Genomic DNA, 25,824 nt, shown 5'->3' on the forward strand with positions numbered 1-25,824 from the left:
GGCAGGGCCCAGCAGGACTGGGCAGAGGAAAAGCGTAAGAAAGTCCAACTAGGAGGCTAAGGCATGCATTTAGCTGGCTGCTAACTGGAGAGGGAACACATCTGGATGCTAGACAAAAATAAAAATGAACAAGGACTACTCCCAGGAAGAGAAAGCAAAGGTTAAAGTGAGGTAAGATGATCTACTAGTACATTTGCTTGGATGAGAGAATTAACAACCTGAGATTCAAAAAAACAAACTTCATTTCAGAAAAAAAAAAACCTGCAAAAGAGGTTTGGAAAGCACATTTCCACCAGCTGACAGGAAGGGGCCTCCCAAGAGCTCTACAACTGCTGCAAAACTCCTAGCTTTAAGGAGAGATTCTGTGAATTCTAAACCTTTGGATTTTCCCATCTCAACATACACAGTAGTTTTATATACAACTTTTCCTGCTTCTGCTTTCCTTTACATTTTGTAGATATCATGAGAAAACAAAAAAGAACAGTATTCAACATGAAGGTACCCTACTTTTTAATACAGTAAATCAAAACAAAACTGAAAAACAAAATCAAAACAAAACTAGAGGGAAATATCAATTGCAATCTGAAGTATTTTTAAAAGCATAGCACTGAAAAAGCCTTAGCATGGTTGTATTTATCATTTCACATGTATGCTGATGCACTCTTTAAAAAAAAAAAAAAAAGGGTATCGCAGAACGCATGGTGGTGATAGCCATTTTTAAGTTTTTGTAAGGGAAGCTAGTCACTGCATTCACGTGTTATTCTAGTCTCCAAATGTGAAACAAGCAGAAAAGCAGATTAATAAGTACAATCAGTTCTGAATGAAATCTGAATGCCTTTATTTTTGAACAAGTTCATTGTTCTAAACATCTTGTAAAGTTGTTATTTTAATAACTATTGCAGATAGTCTGGCTCTAGTGCTCAGAGATGTGTCATACACAATACACCGCATAGACAGGACTATCTGGAAGATCCTTCAGCGACCTGTTCACCTGTTTGCCAAATTGAGCTTCAAGGAACACTCTGTAACATACTTTAGGCAAAATCTAATCTTCTGTCTTTGAGCTAAAAAGTTTAGAGTACCTCATATCATGAGACTTCAGGAGATCTCTCTCCATATACTACCAAGGCCCCAGCACCAACCCAACTTTAGCATGTTCTGTGAAGTCTTTCTCTTTTCTCCAGCTTCCCTCAGGGTTTATGATCAAATCTGAGCAGAAGTCTGTCCTATTTGTTTCATTTTTCCTTACATAAATTCTGACACATTTTGCAGCTGTGCTCACTGCGTAAGTATAAACATTCAACCAATAGCTTATGGAGAACTCTGGGGCTTGAGGCAGAATGTAACAGGTAGACACGTTAGCATCCTTCCCCTGTGTAACATAACATAAGCTGTATCAGAAACAACGCTTTTTCAATCCTTCCTGGAATACAACCCCCACAGCAAAAAGCCCTCAAAACGCCTGAATATTTCACATCCACCTCAGTGTGGAGAGCATTTCTCACATTCAGACAGAGAAATGTTGGGAACATGTGCACTGCAACAGTATTGGCATCCTGCAGTTCCACACTCACCAAGTGTCACACAAATGCAAAAGACATTTTGCCAGCTTTGTGCTGACCTGTGGGAGAAGCAAAATTGACTTCAAGTTCAATAGGTTAGCAGGAACTGTGAAAATATCAGTCACAATGTGCTCAAGCCTTGGGGACAACTGTGACAAAATCAGCATGCTGCCAAAAACATTTAGGATGCATTAACTTGACATAATGCTGTGAGAAAGTAAAAGTGAATACTCCAAAGGATGCTACTCAAACAGTGGACTTGTGCTGAAATAAGCCAAAAGTTATTTTCTCCACCCCGAAGATGTGTTTTTCCAGACACATTTTGCATCATTCCCACCTACACATAAATACTACACAGATTCACATTCAAAGCTTTTACACTGCACCCGCAAAAGTGTGCATGTAAAAGTGCATGAGCAAATTTTGTAACCATATGCCTAATATTTCACTTTATGGTACAAAGGTTTGTACCGCTTGGAGGCAACTTTGGAAGCTTACATAATTTGGCTCATGTTGTTGTAAAGAAATAAAACAATCAAAAGAATAATGTTTGAAGAGAAAAAATCCGAATTCTTATTTATTATCAGAACATATGGTTACAAATGATGCACAATAACACACTTCAGAACAAGCTCTGAGACAGGTAACTCACGGAAAGTGAGACAAGCCGTATGTTAAGAAAACAGAAAACTAGACAAACATGCTAATGTTGCTTTTTGTTTTCTACACATTCAACCTGCTTAAAAGGGTTTTCCGTCACCAGGTATGTTACAAGTTTTCAGTTTATGCACAGTCATGCAAATCAAACTAAACGAAAGCTGCAAACACAGGACATATGTTAGCTGTTAGTAGAATGCAAAATGCAAATATATCTTTGCCTTTTGTATTAGTAACATAAATACAATCTTTATGCCAGCTTGTTTTACTTCTTATTGTATAAATTCTTTGCCAGTTAATATGGTCCCAGTTAAAAAGTTAGTCCTTATCTGAAATAAAGCACAATTCCTACGTAACACACAGTATAGCTTACAATTGTCCTGGATTGTCTGAGACAGTCCCACCATTGACCAAGTGGTCCCGCGGTGTGGGAGCACTGCTCTTGGAGCTCCCACACCGTGAGACTGCTCCTGCAGCACCTCTCATTGGCACCCTGCTTCTGTATCATACAGGCAGAGCAAGGAAGAGGATGCCAATCAGAGGAGCAAAAAAGGAAGAGAAAAATAAGGGTGGGGGGATGATAGGAAGACAGACATGGAAAGGGAGAAGAAGAAAAACAAGAAGGTTGGGGAGAGGAGAGAGAAACAACAATCAATTAATTATCTTAACCAAACGCACAAACTAATACAACTGCAAGACATTTAAATACTGTTCCTCAGCCTCACCTCTCCTGTAACTGCTGACAGGGACAATAAACCTTGGGTCCCTCATGAAAATACCAGAGCACGGTTAATTTAAGATCCTGTAGATAAAATTTTTCACGCAACTTCTACGTTCCTCCAAGACATCTGCAGACTGATTATTATTTTCTTATATAAATAAATAAGACAGGACAAGTACATTTGATAAAGAACTCTCATTTTCTTTTCTAAGGCGGCACCTTAATATTATCCCCAAGTTTGTCATTTTTTGCCCTTTATAATAATGACATTTCTCCTCCCAGTTTGCTTTGGGGCCCAGCACTCTGGAGATCTAGAGAAGGCCAGTGTCATACTGATTTCATTTTTATTTTGCAGGATTGTGTTAAGCACAGAGTACATGCTAAGTAGTGAAAGGGGGAGCACAGCAGCTGCTCAAAGTCACAGTTATCTTGTATCAAGTATTACGTCAAATTTGTCCTCCTACCCTCCTCCCCATGACAGGGGAGAGCAGAGACAAGAACTGCTGGCTCCTCTCTTTTGACAAAAAGACAGTAGAGTAAGTCTTTGTATTAATTTACAGAGAGTCATTTGTAAATCATTGATTCCTTTCCAGAAGGCTGGTGGTGCGTTGTTGCAAACTTTTTCCTACACAACCCAGCACTGCCTGTGTCAGCTGTCAACCATATGCTTGCAGCTCGGCAGGTGACACAATACAGTTCTTTTGATCAAACTCGAGTTGTACAATGACTGTTATTTCTAGAGAGGCTAAGCACTTTGCGTTTTTCTGATATGCCATTCTTATTATGAAGTTACAGTCCTGCAAGCTTATCCTAGCAAATCCCAAAGTTAAAATTCCGTATTATAAAGATGAAAATGTAGCTACAATAAAGAGGAAAATAAAACAGCAATCTTGCACAAAAACGGTCTACTAGGTATCACATCACATTTGAAGCTTACTTGTGTCTATAAGCAGGGAATTAACTTGTAACAATTCACCTTCTAAATATTACTATTTAAAGAAAGAAACAGAGTGAACTTAAAGTCCTTGACCCCAAGAAGCAGCTCAAAGCTATAGTTCCAGCTACTCTCCTCTGGTTTTGGAGTTGGAGCTGGAAACTCTCTCGTTTTGCCTTTATTTTTTTTAATTTTCTTAAATTAAACTTACTTGTTTAATTTTGTGTTTCTATCCACCATACCTATGAACAGCTCACAATTTTCCCTTCTTTCTCAGACACATAATGAAAACACAGCAAGGAGGACACTTCTTTCTGCATTATGCAATGAAGTAAACTGGCAGTTTTTGAGGTCTCGTGATTAACTCACTCCTAACTTAAATGGCCTTTCAGCTTGTAACATAATTTTCAAAATTTGCGTAATGTTATCAATCTCAGAGCATGCAGTTACATTTATTTGCAGAGTATGCAAATCCCAACAGATGCACAACCCTTGGTTCATTTTGGGGTCTTCATACAGACATACGACACTATTACTAAGAAAGATTTAAGATTTGAGACTTGGAATATTTTCTCCAGACAACCTTCCCCCTCAAGACTACGAGGTTTTCCCACGTACCTGCCTGAAAGAGAATAGAAAACATCCTCTTGGTTCCCTTCTTCATATCTGAAGGGACTGGGAGAGGCTACTTCAGCAGTGCCTTTGCAGAAAAAGTAAAGCTTTGCAAACTGGCTTCAGTATTACTTGTTGTCATCTCACTCAACCCAGTGCACAGAGATTTCAAGACTCCACATCCTGAAGACCTGCTGATTTAGAACTTTTCCTGGACTCTGACAACTGAGTACTTGTAGGCTTTTAATTTTGTCTGGCTCAATCAGCTGTCACTTTAGACCCTTGTAGGTACAAAGAAAAGACAGCCAACTCTTTTCGGGAAGCTTTTAGAACACGGTCAGACAAATCCTTCATTAGCTGCTGCATTCTTTTGTATTGTCAGAAAAGATGAAATCTGGCACAGCTATGAAACTTGCTTCATAATTCAACTGTCTTTGAGAGAATTCAGCTTCACCCTGAAGCACTCATAATTGGGACTGTCAAGATTCTGTATAAATTGCACACATATTAGTACAACAGTGGCCAAAAGCTGAAGTCTGACAATTGCAGTAGCCAACACATTAACCTCCTCCTTCTGCATCCAAAACCCAGCACCTTTCACAACTTGAAGTCTTATATCAGCACAACACCCTCAGCAACTGCAGTTTGCCTATGTTTCACAACAAAATTTCTGCTTCTAATTATTTGGTCATAAATTCTAGAAATGTATATGAATCAGATGAAGAAAGGTAAGCAAATGTATTTTTGCCTAACCAGCTACATATGAAAAGTATGGTATCTTTTGACAAACTTATCAGAACAGCAAATTCCAAATACTGATGATGACATTATGTTAAAGTAACTGAAACTGAAAGAGTACATAAAAAAAAACAGATGAAAAGAATAATTGTGACCCTTTAGGAGAATACATGGTAAGGACAGTAATGAGGGCTTTTTTCCAGCTATTTAAAAATGAAATACAAAACTGTTGATTATATAGCAACAGTACAAAGAAAAAAGATACAGAGAACATTTAAAGCTACCTTCTTGCTCTCTTCAGTTCAGAGCTTATGGGATTGATTATTTCTTCAAACAGGCTACAGTATTTTTGTGTACAATCATTACAAAAATCATTACAGAAATCAGAGGCAATCTCATTGCAGATGAGGTGTCTACCCATTTAATTAGGCCCACCAGCTATAAACAGAGTGGGCAGTGTGGAAACACTTGGTCATACTAGGGCAGCTTCCGGCCTCGGTGTTGGTTTGTCATTTTGGATACCATGAAGCACATTTTCTTTGCGTTATGGATTATCAGTGTGACAAACACAAGCCTGTTTCATTTGTCTCATCATGTGCTGCTTTACTATATGTTTTGTTAAGAAGACTGAAAAAGGCAAACTGCCTGTTCGTTTCAGGGTGTGCCTTCCTCCACAGCAATGAAGCATGTTCAGCTGAATCAGCTTAGGCAGTGTAGGACTGCGAAAGCGGACAGACTCAAAAGTTAGGAAGCCTGAAGTGTTTGTAACAGACTGAGCTACTCCTCTGAGAAGCAGGGTACTTGCCTGCATCAGATAGCAGGCCCACAGCCAGGTTTCAGAGCAGGAAAACTTTCTAAGGGCTGTGGTGATTTTTTGTCCTAATATGAAAAAAAAATGATGCTTATATTCATATTTTAGATAACTCACAAGTACAAAACAATTGTAAGCCTGGCTTAATCGGTTAATTTAACTCATTCTACATTTGCTTTTGCATCATCAAAGCAGAATAAAGCAGCTGGAAGGAACAAAGGTTTCTGGTGTAAAACATCTGGCCATCCTATCATTGGCACTTGTTATTTCATGTGTAATAACAATTTAGCAGTATTCTCCCCCCCCACCCCCCCAAAAAAAATTCCTTTTTAAACTCAATCTCAGAATATGAATAGATGTACATAATTCAGTAGATAATATTCTTTTTTACAGAAAAAAAGAGAAGGAACAAAGACTATATGAGTAAATGAGAAAATGGAAAGAAATATTTTTAAAAGAAGGGAAAGAAATGGTTATGGACCAACATTTATTGAAAAAAAGCATTAAACGTCCTACTATATGTCTTCGTTAAAATGTAACAATGAAAAAAATAAAAGAGGGGGCAACATTTCTCATCTCATCTTCCAGACCCAACATTTGTTCTCATATTACTCAAACACTGAGTGCAAAATTATTAACTATTTTCTGTCCCAACATTAGACAAAAGCAAGGAAACTCATAACAGAAGAGAACATTAACCACTTATAAAAAGAAATTCAATTGAAAGGAACTGCGTGGATTCACGGTTTGAGTCATCAACTGGATACACACTGGTAGCCTCAGCATACAGGTTTTTATTCATATTGTAACTGTCATCATTCAGAGGCCCTAAACTTTCATAAAACTCCATCCCAAAAGGGAAGTAAGACAACCCACGTTACCAATCAATGTCATAGCTCAATATGGAGCAAACTTTGTACAGACCTACTGTGCCTAGATCCAGTTCCAAATTACAAAGGAGAATGTACTTTACTGGTTATAGATCCTCCTGTTCTGTCCCAGCAGTGCTGTACCAGTTGGAGTTTTGACTCACTCACTCCCCTAGACCTCTCTTTCACTGGACCTCACCCTCTATGCTCAGCTCTTCTCTCTGTACTGTCTCCTCTCTTCTCTTCACTACTGTTCTCCTTGCAGCTTTTTTTTTTTTTTAAACACTATAACTCAGCCTAAGGCCAACACGTGCCATGGGAAATTTCACTTTTAACCTGACAAAACCTGGCAACCTGACAAAATTATATGCAACTGAAAATATTTTAATGAAAATGTCACCAAAATCTTTAACTATATAGAATTATAGAATCATAGAATGGTTTGGGTTGGAAGGGACCTTAAAGATCACCTATTTCCAACCCTCCTGCCATGGGCAGGGATGCCACCCACTAGATGAGGTTGCCCAGGGCCTTGTCCAACCCAGCCTTGAACACCTCCAGGGATGGGGCATCCGCAGCTTCTCTGCGTAGCCTGTTCCAGTGCCTCGCCACCCTTTGAGTGAAGTATTTCCTCCTAACCCCTCATCTAAATCTTCTTTTAATTTCAAATCATTCCCCCCTGTCTTGTCATTAACTGACTGAGCAAAAAGAACAGTAATAAAATGGTATTTAAGAGCTCACACTTTCACAAATGCCCTGTTGAAGACATGCATAGCTACACATACCTAATTAGTATGTGTAGGAAAGAATGTAACTGCTTATGTGAATAACAGAAGAAAACACAACACTCATAGGTGTTTTACTTACATATGTATTCCCTTTGCCATCACACTAACACATATTGTAGCTTACGAACAGCATTTCAAAAGTTATCTTGTGAACTTTAAAATTCCTGTCATATTTCTAAAGACTAGTTTTAGTTGAAGGAAAAGAGATTCAAAAAAAATGCAATCCACATTTGGAAATTAATGCCTTTGTGTGACATACCTCTCTTCGACTGAAACTTCCTTCAGCTGTTGATGTGGTTTTGTCCCTTCCATTTCTCGGATGCTTACTGCATATATCTTAGTGGTATAGTCAATTGCTTTTTCTCTTGCAACATCACTATCATACCCTTAGAAAAATAAAACATAAAACAAATTACCAATGTTTCATAGTGGAAGACTACAAAAGAAGATCTACACCACCAAAAGAAAACAATCCTACCAAACTCTCCCTATACTGAACTTTAGCACGTGATTTTATTTTTTTTTGCCCACTTCAAGCTAAACATTCGTGTGAGTTCTGTGGAATGAATACCATTAAAAATGTGTGTTACATAATCCTTTTTACCTCCATCTTCTTCTGCATCTGTGTCTGATTCTTCACTATCAACCAGCTTACTCTCCTGAATGCCCAAAAATTCTCTGGTCCAGATCATTAAAGCTGTATCAGCACCACCTACAGTCAGCAGCACAGAATCATTGTGTAACCACCGAACATTGGTTACCTGTGCACTGTGACCCACATACTTCTTGAATTTTGCATGTTGGCCCTGTAGTACAAAGAATTTGTGTATTAGCAGTCTGATGTATTATGTGCATCACCTTCCCTAGATCCTTTTCTACTACAGTTTCTAATCTGAGAAATAAATACCCTTATTACCTTTACTGGATATGAAAAAAGCTTCACAAAACCAAAGTCATCTCCCGTAGCTAGTAGCGTTCCATCTTTTGTAAGAGTAGCTGCATTTACAACGGTGACATCACTGTGCATGGGCCAAATTCCTTCACATGTAGGACCCAGAACACATGTCCAGGTGTCCCACTCAATCTTCTCTATCTGCAATCAAAATTTCACCCAAAGAAGTGATCTTAATACACCCTGAAAACACAGTTTTAATGCTTATATTGTTTGTATGTCTGATATTAACTATTTTAAAAATGTTTTTTAGAAAGCGTTCACTGTTTTCAGCTAGTTAGCACAAATTACACTTCTTTATCAAAAGGCTTAAAAGCAACTTTAAACATTCTCACTTTCCCTAGATAAACATGATCTGGATACAAATCTTAAAGATTTTCTGAGGCACTAAATATTGGCAATTTTGTAGAACATTTACGCATCACAAATAATCAAGAGGACTGAAAGCTAGGTCGTACCATTTAAAGGTGGTTTATGAACTGCATGCACACTGATTACATAGAAAACAGGTGAGTGTTCAGGAAAGAGGATTTGGGGAAACAACTGCTATTAAGCAAGCAAAAATAAATTTAGAGATACAAATAAAAACTTTAAAAGTTCTACTGTTTACAAATGCTACGAAAGACACTCTACAGAATGAGTAAGTAATTCTAATTCTAAACACTGTAAATACAGTACCGTGAAAGGAAAAAAAATCCCATTTTAAAGACAAAATATGTTAACTTTCAACTGTCTAGAAAAGTAACTTTTGCAGTAAGAAAAAATAAAAATAAAAATATCCAGTAAGCATAATTCATACCTCAGCAATTCTTATAATATGCCTTTTCCCTCTTGGTGCTTCAAAAAACAGTTGTTCCTTGGCACCAGAATTGACTTGCAACAACTTTCCTGTATATAAAATAAGAATTTATTGTGAATCTTATTCATTATTATGAGTATTATGAACTTTCTTTTTATTGAATGAAGAAGTTTCTGGAAGTAAGCACACAAATTATCCTCCAGAGAGTTATTCATAGCAAAAGTAAAGACAGATGCTTAGACTCACTCTTGTAAGAATTCTACACTCTTGATTTCACTGCAGAGCTAGTGTTTTAAATACCATCCAGCAATCTTGAGAAATTAGTCTTGCAGCAAATGTCTACCTTTTGAGAAGAAATATTTCATTTGTGTTTTTATCATCAGAACAGTGGCAATTAAAAAAAGCCTGAGTATTAATTTTCCTAAAAATTTTTCAAGCCAGTTCTGTCAAAAGTGTAAAACATTTTAGGCTCTTATATATTTTGCTCTGCCTAACTAGTATGTAGTCCAGCTACACAAGAAAATGACCTTCAGTATGAAGTTTACCAGACCCATACAGATACTGTCATAATATGAAGATAATCTTGCATGTGATTGATAGTATGCTAGCAGCATTTGTGCACGAAGAAGCACAAAATGCTTTCAAATTTACTCTCTATATTTCTGATACGTTTATTCTCACCAAAAAAAGATCTGAATAGATTCTGAAGGGAGTTTAGCTCCTGTCATTGTCAGTGAACTTCCACAACACTACTGTTAACAAGGTAAGTAGGGCTCAGACTCACAGGTGGTTTTGAACAGAATCATATTATGGTCAGGAAGGCTTATTTGAATGAGCTCATTATCAATCCTGTTAGACTTAATTAGTTGTGACAGTAATGCTCTCTAATTTCATTGCACTGATTGCCTGCCACGTAATGCTCAGCGAAAAAAAGAAATTGGACATAAAAGGTGGAAAAAAAATTGGGCCACACAGTACAAAATTACAGGACAAAGAAAAGCAGTATTATGTTCGTTAAGTGACGGTTTAGTCATATGTTGTTATTAGTGAATTACCTCGTACTCTGGTACAAGTGCTACAAGTGAGGATGAATTCCCTCAGCAAATGTAATTGCACTGAACCCATACAGTGTTCGATGTTGAGAAAGTATTTGTCTTAGTAGTTACAGTTTGTCTTAGTAACTGGTACAAGAATGGTTATCACAGAATCATCTAGGTTGGAAGAGACCTCCAAGAACACTGAGTCCAACCTCTGACCTAACACTAACAAGTCCTACACTAAACCATATCACTAAATGCTACATCTAAATGTCTTTTAAAGACCTCCAGGGATGGTGACTCAACCACTTCCCTGGGCAGCCTATTCCAATGCCTAACAACCCTTTTGGTAAAGAAGTTCTTCCTAATATCCAACCTAAACCTCCCCTGGTGCAACTTTAGCCCATTCCCCCTCATCCTGTCACTGGGCACGTGGGAGAATAGACCAACCCCCACCTCTCTACAGCCTCCTTTAAGGTACCTGTAGAGAGCGATAAGGTCTCCCCTGAGCCTCCTCTTCTCCAGGCTGAACAATCCCAGCTCCCTCAGCCGCTCCTCGTAAGACTTGTTCTCCAGACCCCTCACCAGCTTCGTTGCCCTTCTCTGGACTCTCTCAAGCACTTCCATGTCTTTCTTGTAGCGAGGGGCCCAAAACTGAACAGAGTACTCGAGGTGCAGCCTCACCAGAGCCGAGTACAGGGGCACAATCACTTCCCTAGACCTGCTGGCCACACTGTTTCTGATACAGGCCAGGATGCTGTTGGCCTTCTTGGCCACCTGAGCACACTGCTGGCTCATATTCAGCTGACTATCAACCAATACTCCCAGGTCCTTCTCTGCCAGGCAGTTTTCCAACCACTCATCTCCCAGCCTGTAGCTCTGCTTGGGGTTGTTGTGCCCCAGGTGCAGGACCCGGCAATTGGCCTTGTTGAACTTCATACAGTTGGCCTCAGCCCAGCCTATCCAGATCCTCCTGCAGAACCTTCCCACCCTCAAGCATATTGACACACGCACCTAATGTGGTGTCATCTGCAAACTTACTGAGGGTGCGCTCAATCCCCTCATCCAGGTCATCAATAAAGATATTAAAGAGAACTGGCCTAGTACCGAGCCCTGGGGGACTGCACTAGTGACCGGCCTCCAACTGAATTTCACTCCATTCACCACAACTCTTTGGGCCCAGATATCCAGCCAGCTTTTAACCCAACGAAGCATACACCAGTCCAAGCCACGAGCAGCCAGTTTCTTCAGGAGAATGCTGTGGGAAACGGTGTCAAAAGCCTTACTGAAATCAAGGTAGACTACTTCCACAGCCTTTCCCTCATCCACTAAGCGCGTCACTTTGTCACAGAAGATCAGGTTCGTCAAGCAGGACCCAACTTTCATAAATCCATGCTGACTGGGCCTGATTGCCTGCTTCCCCTGCAAGTGCCGCGTGATGACACTCAAGATAATCTGCTCCATGAGCTTCCCCGGCACCAAAGTCAGACTGACAGGCCTATAGTTTCCCAGGTCTACCCTCCGGCCCTTCTTGTAGATGGGCGTCACATTTGCTAGCCGCCAGTCAACTGGGACCTCATCTGATAGCCAGGACTGCTGATAAATGATGGAAAGCAGCTTGGCCAGCTCTTTTGTCAGTTCTCTCAGTACCTTTGGGTGGATCCCATCCAGCCCCACTGACTTGCGTACATCTAAGTGCTGTAGCAGGTTGCCAACCATTTCCTCGCGGATTATGAGGGCCACATTCTGCTCCCCATCCCCTTCCACCAGCTCAGGGTGCTGGGTATCTAGAGGACAACCGGCCTCGTTGCTAAAGACTGAGGCAAAGAAGGCATTAAGCACCTCAGCCTTCTTCTCATCTCTTGTCACTAAGTTCCCCCCCGCACCCAGTAAAGGATGGAGATTCTCCTTAGTCCTCCTTTTTATGTTTATGTATTTATAAAACCATTTTCTGTTATCTTTAACAGCAGTAGCCAGATTGAGCTCCAGATGAGCTTTGGCCTTTCTAATTTTGTCCCTGCAGAGCCTTATAACATCCTTATAGTCCTCCTGAGTGGCCTGCCCTCTTTTTCAAAGGTCATAAACCCTCTTTTTCTTCCTAAGCTGTCACCACAACTCTCTGTTCAGCCAGGCCAGTCTTCTTCCGTGCTGGCTTCTCTTTGGGCACATGGGGACAGACCGCTCCTGAGCCTTTAAGATTTCCTTCTTGAAGAGTGCCCAGCCTTCCTGGACTCCTCTGCCCTTCAGGACTGCCTCCCAAGAGACTGCCAACCAGTGTCCTGAACAGCTCAAAGTCTGCCCTACGGAAGTCCAAGACAGCAGTTTTACTGATCCCCCTCCTGACTTTGCCAAGTAGAGAACTCTACCATTTCGTGGTCACTGCCCAAGACAGCTCCTGACCACCACATCTCCCACCAGTCCTTCTCTGTTCGTGAACAGAAAGTCCAGCGGGGCACCTCCCCTGGTAGGCTCACTAACCAGCTGTGTCAGGAAACTATCTTCCACGCTCTCCAGGAACCTTCTAGACTGCTTCCTCTGAGCTGTATTGTAGTTCCAGGATATGTCTGGGAAGTTGAAGTCCGCCACGAGAACACGTGCTGGCGATTTCACCACTTCTGCCAGCTGCCTGTAGAACTCCTCATCTGTCTCCTCATCCTGGTTTGGCGGTCTATAACAGACCTCCACCAGGATGCTTGCCTTGTTGGCCTTCCCACTGATCCTAACCCATAAGGACTCAACCTTATAATTCCCAGTCTCGAGTTCCACAGCATCAAAACACTCTCTAATACAGAGAGCCACACCAGCACCTCTTCTGTGCTGCCTGTCCCTTCTGAAGAGCTTATAGCCAGTCATTGCAGCACTCCAGTCATGGGAGTGGTCCCACCACATTTCAGTGACGACAACCAAGTCATAGCTTGCCTGCTGCACGATGGTTTCCAGCTCCTCTTATTTGTTGCCCATGCTACGTGCATTAGTGAAGACGCACTTCATTTGGGCCATTGCCTTCTCCCCCAGCCCTGACATTGTTTCCCCCTGGCACACTTCTAATGAGCCTCATTTCATCCCCATCCCCCTTCTTACCTAGTTTAAAGCCCTCTCAATGAGCCCTGCCAGTTCCTGGGCTAGTATTAATTTTCCCCTTAGAGACAGGTGGGACCCATCTGCAGTTATCAGGCTGGGTGCCGAGTAAAGCACCCCGTGGTCAAAAAACCCAAAGTTTCTGTGTTGGCACCAGCCTCTGAGCCACGTGTTTATCAGGTGGGCTTTCCTTGTCCTCTCTGTACCCCTCCATGGCACTGTAGGGATGGAGGAAAATACCACCTGTACTCCCGCTCCATCTACTAATCGTCCCAGTCTCCTAAAGTCCTGTTTGATACCCTTCAGGCTTCTGACAGCGATTTCATTGCTGGACTATCAAAAGAGGATAGTAATCAGAGGGGCGAACCAGGTTAGGAAGGTTTCTGGCAATGTCTCTGACCCTGGCCCTAGGGAGGCAGCAGACTTCCCTACGGGTAGGGTCAGGCTGACATATAGGGCCCTCTGTTCCCCTGAGAAGGGAGTCGCATACAACAATTACCCTTCTTTCTTTCTTAGTGGAGGCAGTCTTGAGGCATGGAGTCGACTTCCTTGCCCTAAGCATCCTCCTGGGTAGACTTCTGACCTCATCCTCACCCACCAGTCTCTCAAGCTCCAAGGCCTCAAACCTGTTGTGTAAGGGCACCAGGGAAGGTGAGGCCGGTAGGGAGGGGGGTTGCCTGCAACGCTGAGCAGGGACCTGCTTCCATTCCTCTTCATCTCCTACGTCCCCTCCCTCTGCTCAACAGCAACAGGGCAGAAGGTCCAACACTGTTTGGGGTGTCTCACCCTGGTGTCTTTCCTTCAGGCCTTGCAGGGAGTTGCTCCACCAGTCTATTTCCCGCTCACACTCCCTGATGGCCCTTAACCTCTCCACACCCTCCTTGAGCTCTGTCACCAGAGCAATTCCGATATTCCCTCTTGCAAGAACTTTTAAAACTGAATCTCTGGTCAAACATTTTACCTCTTGAGTCCCAGTCAATGTGTGTGATATAGCTAGATGCACCTTTACAAATGCCAACTCTTTTGCTGGTAAGCACATTGTAAATATCCACAAAATTATCATGGGAAGCCACAGCCAGGTATTTTCCTGATTCTGTAAAGAAGAGACATTGAGGTTATGAAGGGCATACATGCTATAATTATTATTGCTATGCATTTTTATTACTGCAGTTGACCCAAAGGCCCCAGGCAGGGGTGGACCCCATTATACAAGGCTACATACAACTATACAGAATTGTAAAGTGTTTAAAGACATGAAGCACACAAAAAGTCAACCTACTTTCTGAACATTCAAACTTATGTCTAGAGTAGAAAAACAAACTCTAAGATAAACACTGCCCTTTCACTTTGCTTTCTAATTATACCTCGTGAAAACTTTATATCTGAGATCATTTCCTTTCTGTGGTGAAAAGATACCATATCTTCAACAGTGTCAGCATTTACCACCAGAAAACTCCCATCATTCAATCCTACAGCCAAGGCTTTCCCATCAGGAGAAAAGGCACAGCATCGTCCACCTATCAAGGAAAATGAAAAGGAGTATCTTAAGGTTTCTGAATTTGTGATTGAGAAACCTATCACAAATTGTAAGTGAAAGGTTTTTTGCATCAAGTATATGCTTTTAAAATGTATTTGTTATTTATTAAAACAAGTTTATCATGTGATAGGAGAACTATGAGAACTATGATTAACATTTTACTAAATGGCAATGTACAGTCTTGTACAGGCTGTTCTTGAGTTGACAACAGTGATTTCATCAGTCTGGAAATCGGTTTAGCTGCAAATATCTCATTTCATTCTAAACTCACCAATTATATAAATATATAAGGAAAACATACAGAAAGGAAATTCAGATAAAAAATTCAAAGACTCATTACAGGTAACATAATCATAAGTCTTTCAGAGATACAACACTTGGAAGCTTCTTTGTTTTATGATTGAATAACAGTTATGCACTCAGGTAGAGCACATTTAAAACAGAGATGTACTACATTTTCTCCACTTACTTTTTCCCCCCAACATTATTTCTGACCATACAGCTATCCTCATCCACCCCTCAGATCACCTCTCCAAAACATTCAACTTTGTTTTCCCTCAGCTAGTTAGAATTCCTCTGCTCTGGATCTGTCACTGAGAAAGACGCACGTTGAATTTACACCATAAAATTTCCTGAAGGTTATGAATTGAGTAAATGAAATGAGAGTAATTTTGAGAAGGCAGCATTTCAAAACACCTCATCTACTTTTATGCAGAAGAGAGGGCAGGACAACTGTTCATTTTCAGAGAAGCTAATAATAACATATAAAGTTCATATTGTCACTGAAGACTGATCGTGCTTAACAAGCAAAAAATTTTACATTGGTCTTTATAAGGAAACTTTTTAATGTCAGCAAACGTGCTGGCCTTAAATATTCTTAGGAAGGAAAATGATTCTGAGGTCAAATCATTCCCCCCAGAATCAGAGTAAAACAGATAAAAATTAATTTTATTATTATTCATTACAATGGATTATAACCCTTTCTCTTTCTACACTTGTCACAGACTGGACACAGGCCAAGGACAATTTACTTCCTATGCTTCCAATTTTTTGATGATTGTATCCTCTTCCTACCTCATTAATGTTTGTGATGTGCACTGAGAACAAAGATGGAGATGTCACAGAAAGTGTCATTATTATCACAATACGTGACCAAATGAAGCTTACCTTTTTTGAGTTTCCTCACTGCCAGCATGCGGTGCTGGGAAGAAAGTTCCCAGATTCGAAGTGTTTTATCATCACTCACTGTTGCACAGACAGGCAAGACAGGATGAGCTGCCAAGCCCCAGACTTCTCCTTCCATATGTCCCTAGAGGAAAACATTTAATATGAGGAAGTAATCCATTTGCCTTTATGTAACGTGTTCTAGCACTTGACTTCTCTCCCTTTACAAGTCTCAGACAATAAGGCCTTCATCATCTCCTCTCACACATTTTCCACATTCAAAGAGACCTGAATGTCTGGTCTGGTTCCTCTAATAACCACCCGAAAAATTAGTTTCCTTCACTACTGATAGCTGCAATTCCTGTTATACCACTGTACCTCCCTCTTCCAGACTTGAATTGAACAGGAAATAGTTAAGCCCAAGACAGGACTTTAGTACATTTCAGGATTTCACGATGATCTGTCTACAAGGTTTATACAATTTTTTAGAACTTCTCTGCCCAATGTACACAAACTTTGTTCTTTTAATTTTTCCTCAGAACTCACTGAAATGTTTTAATCACTCTTCCTGCATTCTCTAGATTTCCTTCAAGTTACATATAACTTGCTGGCACAGCATTTCAAGATTAAATCATTTCTCACTGTTCTCAGTCTGAATTTCAGCTTGGTAACTGGCTTTTTTATTGAGATAGGAAAATACCATTAAAAAAAAAAAAGGAAGGAAGTGTCATGGTCTCTTGATTACATCCTATGTATTTTATATTTCTGCTCAAGTTGATGCATGAGAGCATGTAATTTAGTCTGGATGACATTAATAAAACTTCCCTTTATCATAAAACTCACAGCAAAGACATAATTTTGAGGTAATTTTACTATCACATCTCCCTTACTATACTTTCACTTTTACCTTTACTATCACATATTCCCTTACTATTCACATGAAGGGAACTATATTAGGATGAGATTGCAATTCAAAATTACTGTACTAGTTTAAAATAATTTATAAAATAAAACATCTCACTTTTAGGTTACTAATGCTGTCATGCAAACAGTATAAAACTGGAAAATTACTTTATCTGATCAGAACTAGCTGGAAAGAAAAATATCAAAGATAAGAAACATTTTTTGTAAAAAACAATTTAGTTAGCTACAGAAAACAAAAAGTAAAAACAAATTATGATTTAGTAAATGATACATGCAATTTTCTACATATAGACAGCATACTTATTAAAGAGACTAAAACAAAGCAACGTTAGATACATCAGTAGGCATATGCATGTCCAGAATTTATTAACTTAACTTCCCCGAATCCTTTGTCTTGCAAAAAGAGATCTTTTTATACTTTAAAACACATGCAATGACAAGCGCATGTCACTGTAGAAAGATGTTAGAAGTCTAAAACAATTTTTCACAAATATAAGATCCTTCAGAACACACTATATTATTTCAATAAAAGCAAATAAATGGATCCATACTGTCAAAATAAAAAAATGCGTTGTGTTAGCTCTGCTCTTCATTTTCCATTTTTATATTGGGTCCTGAACTGAAAAGCCTAAACATCCATTAAAAGTCTCATAAGCATGTGAACTTAATGGACTCTTAGCTTTTAGCTAAGCTTAGCTTTTAGTTTTAGTTTCAGAATTCTGTAATCCACAATGAATCTCAAAGTCATTTACATAAGAAAGCATCAACTTCTGTCTGGGCAAGGAAAGGAATGATGGCCAACAGAATTAATGAAAACAAAGCAAATGAATGGGGAAATCCAATAACGTCTTGTACTTCTACAGGGAATGTTTTGATAGGAAGATCCATATTGTACCTGAACCAGTAGAGTCATAGGACCACTTTTATCAATTTCAAGTATCTCTCCATTTTTAGTTCCCACTAGTATATGCCCATGTCCTAGACTGATGGCTCGAATAGAGGGATTGTCTTCTAAAAGTAAACCTGAAGAATACAAGGACATTCATTTTAGGTTTTTCTTGTGAAACCAAAAAGAGCCTCACCTCACCTGAAGTTTATACAGCTTATATAACTAAAACTTGTTTAAAATCAACCATGAAACATGAGGTACATTTACCTAATGGATTTAATTAATAGTTTGAAGGAGAAGAGCTTGTGCTAGTCTATATTGTGGCTTTGTAAAGATATTTTACTGATTTAACAATGACTGTGTACAAGGGGTTCAGATGCTGCAGCAACATAGACATTATTTCTGTGATTGTGAAAACCACTTTACACACTGATGCCTGGGGAAGTACAATTTAACAGGTCTTTCCAACTTATCAGGACCCCAGTCCTACTATGTGAAACCTGGCCACTTGAGGAAGCAAGTTGCTAAACACAGAACAGATTTTCGAACAGACAAACTCATGCTTGTGATATTTCTTTTTAAAATAATTTCTTCGGTGAAAACAAAGCCAAATGTCAGGGAATAGAGGAAGAAATAGCAGAATAAAATATAAAATGACAAAGACTAGGTGAAATACAAGTTATTTCAACCAAAATAGAAAAAATCCAGCACACAGTAGTAAGTAGTTTAGTAATATTTCCTTTGTGTTCTGGTAAGATTTGACATCTACTACTGCCATTTTAATAGCCTTCACGCATGTAGTCCTTATTAAACACACTGAAAAATAATACCTTTGGAACTAGCAGATAGTGCTGCTCTTTTAATAGCATACGTCTTCAGACATCTTTCAAACATATCATCCCAAAGTGCCACAATTCCATCTTTTCCACCAGTTACAAACCCCTGTATGATCACAGTACGAAAAACATTTATAAACATCACCACTCTCATATTAACATGTGCCCAAATATAGTGTAAATTCTCCTGTGTGCTTGGAATTTCTCCAATTCAAACTTCTGAAGCCTCTTCCTACGAAGAAACCATTTAAGAGGAGAATTATGCTTTTTTTTTTTTTTTTTTTAAGATGTTTTCTAGGGTTTTATCCTGTAAAGGTTGATAACCACACAGAGTGCATACTACTGTAAATAGCAATGCAATGCTGGACCATAACATTTTTCTGCATGGGAAAGTAAGCTATGGAAAAACATGTGCTTCATCCTTAGAAGAGGCAGTAGTTGATAATACTAGCTTCCCAAGTTATTGCAAACTCAACAGACTTAACTGATGTTTCAAACTGTTCTAATAATGAATAGGAACTGATTCTTTGATCAATTCCCTTGGTAGATTCCCTTCATCTGTACCAAGTGCAAAACACAGCATAAATCACTAACCAACACAAACGTAAGTGAAGAGGATGTTCAGAGGATAAAGTACCATGATCAGAGAGAAAAACTGATGGAAAAACTAGGAGCAATCAAGTAGGGCCAGAAAGGACTGAGCTGGAGGGATCTTAACTGCCTTTAACACATAAAAATGTTTATAGCTAAATATTATTCTTCTCATGCTAGAGTTTTAGAGCTGAAACGGTAATCCGAGAAAGGATATTCCATTATCAACATCTTAAAATTGCCAGCGGATTTCCAGTAGTAAAACTTAGCCTCAGTCTTCAGAGAAAACCTCAGGTATGTAATATCAATGATATAAATTTGCCACAGTTTCTCTTAAAGATTTATTGATGCATCGGAAGAAAAATACTTCTGATATCTGGAATAATCAACTCAGGAAAACAAAACCTTTGGATACTTGAAGCTTTGCTTGCCTAAGACACACTGATAGTACATATAGATACAAAAATAATGAAGATGAATAGATCACAAAAGACAACAAATACCTTATCCAATGCATGCATTGCAAATACAGGCCCATCATGAGCTTTCACTGTCTTAAGCAACAGCGTATCCTTCCAGATGAAAATGTCTCCAGTAGCAGCACCAGAGAAAACTAAATCTTCTATTCGCCCATATGAAACGCTCATCATAGTTTCCAATTTTCCAGTACTTCCAAATGTTCCTCGTTTTGATGTAAAGCCTCCACCTGCAATATAAACAAATGCAAGTCCTTTTATACTTCAGTTTGTAATCATAGTGCTGTACAGGACAAATGTCTTGACCTCATCATCTCTTGTGACTGCCTAAGACATTGTAGATAACAGAAACACTGAAAAGTTAGTGCACAAGGGACAAACACATTAAGGGAAAAATCAATCTAGTAATGACAGTTTTGAAGCAGTACACCCTGTATTCTTGTTACTTCCATGAAAATGATAAATTTTGGTGAGGAATTGTATAGAAGAATTAACACAATGGCAGGCAAAACACTTTTCACACACAACAGCATGCCAAGCTCCCTTCTTCTCTTCAGAGGTGACCACAACAACACAAAAGATAGTAGAGGTTTGCTTTAGTTGACCACTGGCCACCCGACAATTTGACGGCAGCTTTGCAGAATGAATGACAGGATTTATTCCTCTTCTGATTGCCAGAAAGCCTAACTTTGCCACAGCCGTGTACTTTACTTTGGTTCAGAAAGTAGGTAGGAGTCATATGTACCCATGAATTAGGTGCATATAGACAGAAATAAACTTACAAAATAATATATGCAGCGGTGTCCTTGCTTCAGTCAATTCTATTAAGCAAATCTTATTTCAAAATATATCCTTTTTATTGCAAAGAAATGATTCTTGGAGTAAAAAACTGCTTAATGCAAATGAATGTAATACAATTTGGCAAACAGTAATGCAAGTATATTTCATTACTACAAAAACACCCTAGCTATAAAAAAATGCAGAAAAAAGAGTAAATGTTATTCTGAGGGCACCAGTACAACCTGAACCCCGTAAGTTATGGTGTAAGCCTAGGAACTTCTCAAAACTATCTAATTATTCATTGTCTTGAGTTCTATTTTTAGCTGCCCTTGTGCTGCCTACCTGTGCTGAATTTTACACAGTGAAGATGTTCTCTAAGACCTTTTTACCCATTACTCATGTCGTGTGTATAATAGTCATGAAGAACAAAATATCCAGTCCTGAATAAAAAATATCCTCAGTCAGAAACAGAATCTGTTTTTAAAGAATGAAAAACACATTTTTGTTTTTCATTTTTTATGAATAGAAACAAAATTCCTGCATCTTACAAAAATTGTATTATCTTGCCATCATGATTCTTGCAATACCACATTGTGATTTTTAGCCTAATGGATAAAATATAAATTTCTATAACTGAACTTCTGCACAATACCTGTTTTATCTATTTTTTGTTTTACCCAGCCAAGTATTTTAAGGTCTGTCCTCACACGTTACCTTTCCAGCCTGGCACCTTGCAACATGTGCTTCCATATCTGGAAGACATCTCTGAAGGTCTATCTTGAAGTCGAATGATTGCTGGAGTGTTCCATCAGTATCCGAAGTGCAAGCACTACTTTTTTTTTTTTTTTTTTTTTTTTTTAAGCAGTGCACCAGAGGCATCTGAGATTCTTAGTTACCAGCTGGCATTTTCACAATCAGGGCCATATACTGCCTGAGTAAATGAAGGGACTACACGTTCTCTGGGAGCCAAGGATGTTTATTCAGGAAAAATCCTTAATACTATGACTACAGTTAAAAAATAATTAGCTGGAAATTACTTCCAATGAGAAAGGAATATTGTGACATTTATGTAATCAGAGGTAGGTTTTGACACCTCTAGTATTTTGGTAACTAGAAAAACCCTTTATAAATAAAACATATTATTAAACTGAGAACATGATGTCCCTGTATGAAGGAGATATACATCCTCAAATCAATTACATTGAAAACATTCAATGCGATACCTGTTTGCTGCCAAAATTTGATGTGCTTCATCCCAACCGTGACTAGTTTGTCTGCATGATGTGGATTACACTTCACTACAAATATTTTATCTTTATGACCCCTGGAATAAAAATAAAAATAAAAAACATGGCAATGTATTACTTAACATTTCAAACTGATCTGTTTTAAATAAGCATTTCATAGTATCAGACTAACCAAAAACAGTCTTCAGCAATGAGAATCTAATCAACACAACTGTCATACTCTTGGCACAAAAACAAGAGTATGAATCTGTAACACTATGAGGTCTGGCAGATGAGTCACAGAAGATGTCTACATTCTCTCTGCCATCATTACCCTATCTAACAAAAAGTACAGAGCCATATTTCTAATCTGCAAGAGTTTAGCCTTGGGAGTCTGACCAACAGAGCTATCAGAATGTACCTGAGTATAAAACACGTATGAATTAGACTACAGAAATACGGTGAATAAAAATTGTCTCCCACTGAATTTCAGTTCCATCAAGTCATGATGAAGAGGCAGGCAACAAAGGTCAATGCAATTAAGAGAGGGTATAAAGGGCATCATAAATAATTAACTGGATAAGAACTCAGTTTATAAATCTTTAAAATAGTCTATCAAAAAAAAAACCAAGGAAGTCTCAAAACTACTGTGCTTCCAAAGGAAAAGTAAATTATAAAATTATAATTTAGAACACAGTTCATTCAGCAGTATATACAGCTTCAAATTTAGTTCTTGGGTAATGTTATCCTTGCTGGAGTATACATTTATGGAAATCTGTAAGATTAAGTTTTACATTTACGAAAATATTCCTAGATACAATGCAGTAATTATTTCTATTTCAGTATTTTATAAAACACCAAGAACAAAAATTACCAGTTTTTCAGCCTGAATTTTCAGGTTTTGGTTATAATAGACAGGTTTAGCAAAAAAATAAATAAAAAATCACAACTCTGATAATCTTCTTGGTTTGAATATTTTCTTTTGCTGAGTCAGTCTAGACAAAAGCCAATCCTTTACTCCTTTGACATTTGAAGTACATTTTCTTGCAATTCCTTCTTCTCCTGGTTTGCTATAATGATGCCTTTCAGCTCAGGCAGGTCATACTGCCTCTTATAGAAGCATCTATCACGCAGCCAAAATGTCCAAAATCAAAGTAATTGCATCCCAGTGCAGATGTCCCCTGCAAAATGACCAGAGTTTGTCTGCCCATGTAATAGGATGAATACTGCAGGCACATGAGACCTGGGTTGTATGGGCTACATTTGCAGCCCAATTTCCCACAGTCGTCAGACCAAAACAAGTATCCAAGGCTGTGTAGTTTTTGTGCCCTTGTGTTCCAAGGGACTGACACAGGACATTTGCTCTTACAGAATGAAGAAAGTAGGAGAGCATGAGATTCACTGATTTAGACCCTAAATAAATTTGACAATGCCCTCCTCAGCTCCCTTAACGATTCCGCTAACACAAAACACTATGATCAAATAGGACCAGCACTGCATCAGCATATAAGGCATGATAAGATAGAATCAAAACATATCTGAGCTTCTTTCACTAACAGGGTACACTTACTCAATAAGGATTTTAATGAAACTAGACAGAAGATTGTAAACCCAAGATATATAGATAGGGAAACAAGCTAGGGAGCAATTAAAACAAATAAATGGGAATATACTCTGAACATTGTCATAAGAAAAGAAAACTGCTAAGTCATGCAGAAGTAAATCACACTAAGAAAATCAAGGAAAAAGAATACAAATAAGTATATAATAAACATAATGAATATTTGTAAACAATGAACATACACTTCATTTTTCAGGTTTAGTCCTCTACATGAATTCTTCTTGTGGGTCTATATGATTGTAAGGAGATGTCCTTCTATTCTTCTTGCCTGCTAAGGGCATGTGACGCTTAAGTCTAAAACTTAGATGTAAACTTTCCTGTCTTGGTTTTTGTCTCTCTCTTTTATATGTCCTACTGTGCTTTCCAGAATGTGGGAATTGCCTGTAGGGACTGTCAAAATATAAATACTAATTTAAATTGGAATTCTTTAGAAGATAAACAATTATTTTATGATCTCTGTGAGGAAACACCTGAGTATGGTCAAGAGGATACTAGGGCTTCTCCCTCCCAAAAGGTGGCCATCACGGAAACCTGGCGGGATGATTCCCATGACTGGAGTGTGGCTGTTGATGGTTACAAACTGTTCAGAAGGGATAGGTGAGGAAGGAGGGGAGGTGGAGTTGCCCTCTATGTTCGGAAGTGGATAGATTGTGAAGAGCTGTGCCTGAGAAACAGCCATGACCAGGTTGAGAGTTTGTGGGTGAAAATCAGGGATCGGTCCGGTAAAGGACATCTAGTGGTTGGGGTCTGCTACGGGCCACCTGATCAGGAGGAGTCTGTTGACGAGGCCTTCTTGCTTCAGCTGCAAGAACTGTCACGCTCACAAGCTCTTGTCCTGATGGGGGATTTCAACCACCTGGATAGCTGCTGGGGTAGAGGCATGGTGGGTTCCAGGCAATCCAGGAGATTCCTGGAGTCTGTTGAGGATAACTTCCTGGTCCAGGTAATAGATGGACTGACCCAAGATGAAGCCTTACTAGACGTGGTGCTCACCAATGGGGAAGAGAGCATTAGAGAGGTTAAGATTGGAGGCTGCCTGGGCTGTAGCGACCATGGAGTGGAGTTTGTGATCTGGAGGAATATGCGTCTGGCAAAAAGCAGCGTCAGGACCCTGAACTTCAGGAGAGCAAGCTTCTGGCTGCTCAAGGAATTACTGGCTGGGATCCCCTGGGAAACTGTCCTTGAGGGCATACGAACAGAACAGAGCTGGCAGCTCCTTAAGGACACCCTTCTGAGAGCGCAAGAGCTCTCCATTCCCCAGCAGAAGAAATCGAGCAGAGGAGGCAGGCAACCGGCATGGCTGAGCAAGGATCTGCAGCTTAAACTGAGGGGAAAGAGGGAAATGTACAGGAAGTGGAAGCAGGGTTGTGTAGCCTGGGAGGAACACAGGGGTGTCGTCCAGATGTGTAGAGACAGGATCAGGAAAGCCAAGGCACAGATGGAGCTGAACTTGGCAAGGGATGTGAAGAATACTAAGAAGGGGTTCTACATATACATAAGCAGGAGGAGACAGGCTAAGGAGAATGTTCCCCCTCTGATAAATGAGAAGGGAGAACTAGCTTCCTCAGAAGTGGAAAAAGCTGAGGTACTCAATAAGTTCTTTGCCTCAGTCTACACTGGTGGTCACGTTTCCTATGTCTGTCAGGACCCTGAACCTTAAGGAGAGGGTGAGAGGAGCAGATTCCATCCCACTGTGGCAGTGGAACAAGTCTGGGACTGCCTAATGAAACTGAATGTGTACAAGTCTATGGGGCCAGATGGTATACAACCCAGGGTGCTGAGAGAGATGGCTGACGTGGTTGCTGAGCCACTCTCCATCATATTTGAAAAATCATGGCTGTCAGGTGAAGTCCCCAGCGACTGGAAAAAGGGAAACATTACTCCCATTTTTAAGAAAGGGAGAAAGGAAGACCCAGGGAACTAGAGGCTGGTGAGCCTTACCTCTGTGCCTGGGAATATCATGGAGCAGATCGTCCTGGAAGACATGTTAAGGAATGCACGAGATAAAGAGATGATTCAAGACAGCCAGCACAGCTTCACCAAAGGCAGATCTTGCCTAACCAATCTGGTGGCTTTCTATGATGGAGTGATGGCATCAGTGGACAAAGGAAGGGCAATGGATATCATCTACCTGGACTTGAGCAAAGCCTTTGATATGGCCCCTCACCACATTTTTCTCTCTACATTGGAGAGGTATGGATTTGAAGGATGGACTGTTAGGT

At 39.6% G+C, this 25,824-nt stretch overlaps 1 protein-coding gene across 7 annotated transcripts in view; it reads right to left on the reverse strand.

The window, feature by feature from the left end:
- EML6 (EMAP like 6) overlaps positions 1 to 25,824 on the reverse strand; it is a 137,608-nt gene that overhangs the window by 19,959 nt on the left and 91,825 nt on the right. For 6 of the 7 annotated variants that reach the window (XM_066995415.1, XM_066995414.1, XM_066995417.1 and 3 more), the window contains 11 exons: positions 21,979 to 22,079; positions 20,003 to 20,205; positions 18,903 to 19,014; positions 18,079 to 18,206; positions 16,263 to 16,404; positions 14,923 to 15,075; positions 14,520 to 14,651; positions 9,444 to 9,532; positions 8,609 to 8,785; positions 8,297 to 8,498; positions 7,952 to 8,078 (listed from right to left, as the gene is read on the reverse strand). In XM_066995415.1, coding sequence (XP_066851516.1) covers positions 7,952 to 8,078; positions 8,297 to 8,498; positions 8,609 to 8,785; positions 9,444 to 9,532; positions 14,520 to 14,651; positions 14,923 to 15,075; positions 16,263 to 16,404; positions 18,079 to 18,206; positions 18,903 to 19,014; positions 20,003 to 20,205; positions 21,979 to 22,079 — 1,566 coding nt within the window. The remainder of the gene's footprint in view (positions 1 to 7,951; positions 8,079 to 8,296; positions 8,499 to 8,608; positions 8,786 to 9,443; positions 9,533 to 14,519; positions 14,652 to 14,922; positions 15,076 to 16,262; positions 16,405 to 18,078; positions 18,207 to 18,902; positions 19,015 to 20,002; positions 20,206 to 21,978; positions 22,080 to 25,824) is intronic. The other variant, XM_066995418.1, reaches the window with a different exon arrangement.

This window comes from Anser cygnoides, chromosome 3, assembly GCF_040182565.1.
Source record: "Anser cygnoides isolate HZ-2024a breed goose chromosome 3, Taihu_goose_T2T_genome, whole genome shotgun sequence".
NCBI classification, from domain to species: domain Eukaryota; kingdom Metazoa; phylum Chordata; class Aves; order Anseriformes; family Anatidae; genus Anser; species Anser cygnoides.